At 29.0% G+C, this 4,390-nt stretch overlaps 1 protein-coding gene across 1 annotated transcript in view; it reads left to right on the top strand.

Annotated features, from left to right (window-relative positions):
- Positions 1-3,324, top strand: part of LOC115033205 — a 3,450-nt gene extending 126 nt beyond the window's left edge. The window contains exons 2-5 of the mRNA XM_029485384.1: positions 196-375; positions 460-565; positions 2,325-2,592; positions 3,197-3,324. Coding sequence (XP_029341244.1) covers positions 196-375; positions 460-565; positions 2,325-2,592; positions 3,197-3,324 — 682 coding nt within the window. The remainder of the gene's footprint in view (positions 1-195; positions 376-459; positions 566-2,324; positions 2,593-3,196) is intronic.
- The last annotated feature ends 1,066 nt before the right edge of the window (positions 3,325-4,390 follow it).

Here is a 4,390-nt window from a genome sequence, read left to right as displayed (position 1 = left end):
TCTAGAAATTTACTCGCTCAAACTGTGTGAAAAAACGCACATGAATTTTTGAATCATATTATTGACATGGTTCATTATCCTGGTGTGGGATACAGTGCAAACATTTTGAACCGGCTTAGCTTAGTAATTTTTACTTTGAATTCCTAATTAACATTAACAATTTATTGTATTCATTGATATTTGTTTTGAATAAAGAATTCCTAAGGATGCATACATAAGAAGAGAATGGCTTAAAGTTTTTGGAATTGATCGTTGTTATGATTGGCAACGTATATGTAGTGATCATTTTTTAGAAGAAAACTATAAGCCAGGACAAAAGCAATTATATTCAAATGCTATTCCCCAACCTTATGATCGAAATGGTTTTCGTTCTAAGTAATATTTTTGGATTTCTATAATTAAATTTTAAAAATCGGCTTATTATGATGAAAGTGATTACATAGAATCTGAATTTTACAGAGAGGAAAATATTGAAAATGCTGTTGTAAATAATTTTAAATCATCAGGACAGGCAACTGAAAGTCTTACTAGAAACAATGAGGATATGTGTAATACAAATATGCGGGTCAGTAAATAAGTATTAATATTTAAAAAAAAACATGTTCAATACAGTCTAATATCTTTATCTTTTTTATGATTTTCCATGCTTTCCTTATTGAATATGTAGGACATTGTTCTTCAAAATCCTGGTTTCTCTTCTGTAGTACTTCTAATTAGACATCAGTATTGTTCTTGTCCATTTATATTTATAAAATAGTTAGTAGTTTGACCACCAATGTGTTTAATCTTTTTGTAAAATATCTCGGGGTATATTTTTTAGCCGCTACAAGTGTATTGTTAGGAAATATCTACTATAATTAATCTGTGTGATTCATTTAAGCATTTAGCTATAGTGTCAAGGTCTTTTGTGAAAAGTAAACCAGTCCTGCTTTTTTTCTGAATTTCCAACGAAGTCGCCGTAACTACATCTTATTGTACAGAAAGTCTTTGGTTGATTTATCTATTATCAGTTTCGTTGGTAATTTAGAAAAATTATAAACGAGATTGAAAAAATAGTTGTGTAAAACTGAGCTACGACAGTTTTTGTTGCAGCAGTCGATATATAGATTACATAATTATTCCCTTTCATTACACAAGAGTCATAGGGTCATAATCATACTAAGAGCTAGTAAGTTCATGCTCTAAAAAATGCCTAAATAAGTATGCACTAAAAGCTATTAAAATATGCCTTTAAAAGTTCAGAAATATGCATTTATATGCACTAAAAACCTAAAAATATGTAGATTAAAAAATAAAAATACAATGTATAACACAACAAATATATTATTTAACTGAACGAACGTTTGTACACATATGTCACAATAACAACTGAAATATAGTCTAGAATGAACCACTGTAAAAGTATCAAGAAGATAAGAGTAAAAACTATTTCATATCACATGTTTTCTACTAATTGCTTAATGCGGGCTAAATACCTATACGTTCGTATACGTACATTTGTACTCGCTTTATCTGCTCTAAATAGAAAAACGCATCATAAATATGCCAAATAGTTAATAAACCTCTAAATATGCAAAAATATGCAACATAAAATTTCACATACTTAACCACAATACTTTGATATGAATTTCTTTGTTACCTAGCATTAAATACGACTTAGCAAGATTAATATGCAAATGCATGAATTCACTAGCCTTGTACATGACAGTATGAATTTCTATTTTAAAATAGCAACTGAACATTTTTGATATACTTTAATGCATACATAATATAAACTAATATTTTGTAACATATAAAATCAAAATGGTCAACTAATAACGCTCAAATAAAGGTGTGTGTCTATTTACTTTAAGGAAATAATCATCTTGTAAGCTGTTCATTATATCATAATATACAAATAAATATGTGACACAATTTGTTTTGCATCATATACTGTACAGCCAACATGGTACTAATAATCACTGATTGTAAATATCAATAATTGTTCTTAGCTTATGCCTGAACAACATTGCAATGTTTCGGAAAGGTTATCAAGTGTTACCATGAGTAGTATTTTGATTCTGTTATTCAAAACCAGTACCCTCTATACTTCATTATTTTGGTTACAAAGACATGGAAGGATCCTTAGACTCTAGTTTTAACAAAAAATAGTCTTAGACTATGCTAAATATATAGACTATACAAACTAGACAATTGAATGTTATATCAATACAATATGTATTTAGCTCGTATTATATTTTAATTTATACTTTATAATTGGCAACCTAGCTGTTTTTAATATTAATATATTTTATTTATATGAATTTTGTGTTTAAATTTTAAAGGACCGTTATTTAAGGCCTGGATTACGATGTTCCATTAAAAATTGCTCGAACAGGCTTTCAAAGGATGTTAGTCTCTTCGGCTATCCTAAGGATTTGACGCTGAGAGAAAAGTGGATGGAAAAATGCGGATTAAAAAGAGATCCTGCTAAAATAGTAATAAGCGGTACAAGAGTTTGTAGTATTCATTTTGAACTTGATTGTTTTAAGAATAGTGAATCAAAGAACAGATTAAAACCAGACGCTGTTCCATCATTATTTTTAGATATTGGTAAGAAGAAAATTAATTACTTGTCATTTTATTTTGTATTAACTTTTTAATTATTAATCAGCATTCTCTTATTATTGCTTAGGTAAATACAAGGTTTTATTTTGCAATATAATATAATAACTTTAAACTTTTTTTTTTAAAAGAAAAAATGTATAATATTATAATCTTCTTACGTTTTAATATAAAAATGAAGGTTTTAATAATAAATTAGAATAAAACAAACCCATACAGTAAAAACACTAGTTCATAACCACAATTCCTTTTTGTTTATATTATAATATATTATATATTTATATTTAATAATGTGAGGTTGCAACTGCAATATGTAATTATTGATTTAAACATTTTGATATTAATTAATTCCATATTAATTTTCAATAATCTATCCTTAATGACCACAGAAAATATAAAACTTACTTATTCTGGTTGGTTATACATGCTTAAAATAGTAATTTCCCCTCTTAAATCAGTTAATCCAAGATAATGACTTGGGAATGTTCTTTTAAATAATCTTTCTCTGATGTTATATTTCTTTTTCATAATAAAATTGTATTTAAAATCTATATATTAATATAAAATTAAAATTATTTTTTCAAATCATTAGCTTTGCCTATGTCAATTAAAGAGGTGCCTGTATTGAGTACATGTGAAAATCAATTTATAAGCCCAATAGAAAATGAAGCTGCTGAACAGTCACTGTCAGAAAAAAATAATTTAAAAGGTAATATGTAGAAAATTCTTACTAAAATACATTTTAACTTGTTTTTTAATTCCAACATTAATATCAAATACTTTTTTTTTTATTTTATTAAATGCCCTGAGGCTACGTATTATTTAAACGATCCAAAGGTCTTTATAAATATGTTTGAAAATTATACATATTTTACATATAGATATAAATTATATATATATTACACGTTGAGTCACTTCTAATGAAGTGCCTCCTGCCTTAATCTAAAATCTTAAACTAAGTTGTATGGTTTCAGACGCTTAAGACGTCTGATATCCTTGGAGTTATCTAATAGTTGGATGGCCAATGAATTGACATGGTGATCTAGCCTCATCTCGTGTTTGCGAGCAAACCTTTGGATTTCGTCAGCTATTGTAGGCAGCATCATATCACGGTGAATTGTGTTGTTTCTTTCGAACCGGTAGGCTGCAGTGATGGTCCGAAGAGCAATGTTTTGACAGCGTTGTATTACATCGATGTTAGACTTACTGGCACAACCCCACAATTGAATGCCATATATCCAGATCAGTTTTATTCTCGCTACATACAGTAGACATTTGTTTTCGATAGTCAACTCGGAGTGAGGTCCGACTGACCAATAAAGTTTTCTAATTTTTTGTCGGCCGTATAGAGAAATACAGGATATGTCCTAAAACACTACCTTGCGGTACTCTCGCTGATATATCTTTCTATTCGGTTATCGCTTCTTTGAATATGACTCAAAATTCACGGTCGGTCAAGTATGATTCAAAAAGTGTACACAAGGTACGTGGCAGTTGATCACGCAGTTTGATGAGGAATCCTTTGTGCTAGACTTTGTCTAAGGCCTGGGCTACGTCAGGGAATACTCCAGAGCAGTACTTTTTTTCTTTAAGAAATTTACTTATCACATTAGTAACTCAATGTACTTGATCGATTGTTGAATGTTTGTTGCAAAATCCAAACTGATGTTCTGGTTTAAGATTTTTTTCCTCAATCGGTTTTAGGCGTTTAAGCAGAAGTTTCTCTAAAAGTTTAGATAGACTTGGAAGGAGTGATATCGGTCGGTATAATACAATATTTTCAGGT

The sequence above is a fragment of the Acyrthosiphon pisum genome, chromosome X, assembly GCF_005508785.2.
Source record: "Acyrthosiphon pisum isolate AL4f chromosome X, pea_aphid_22Mar2018_4r6ur, whole genome shotgun sequence".
Classification (NCBI taxonomy): domain Eukaryota; kingdom Metazoa; phylum Arthropoda; class Insecta; order Hemiptera; family Aphididae; genus Acyrthosiphon; species Acyrthosiphon pisum.
The sequence above is the reverse complement of the archived record's forward strand: the minus strand, read 5'-3'. Positions and strand labels throughout refer to the sequence as shown.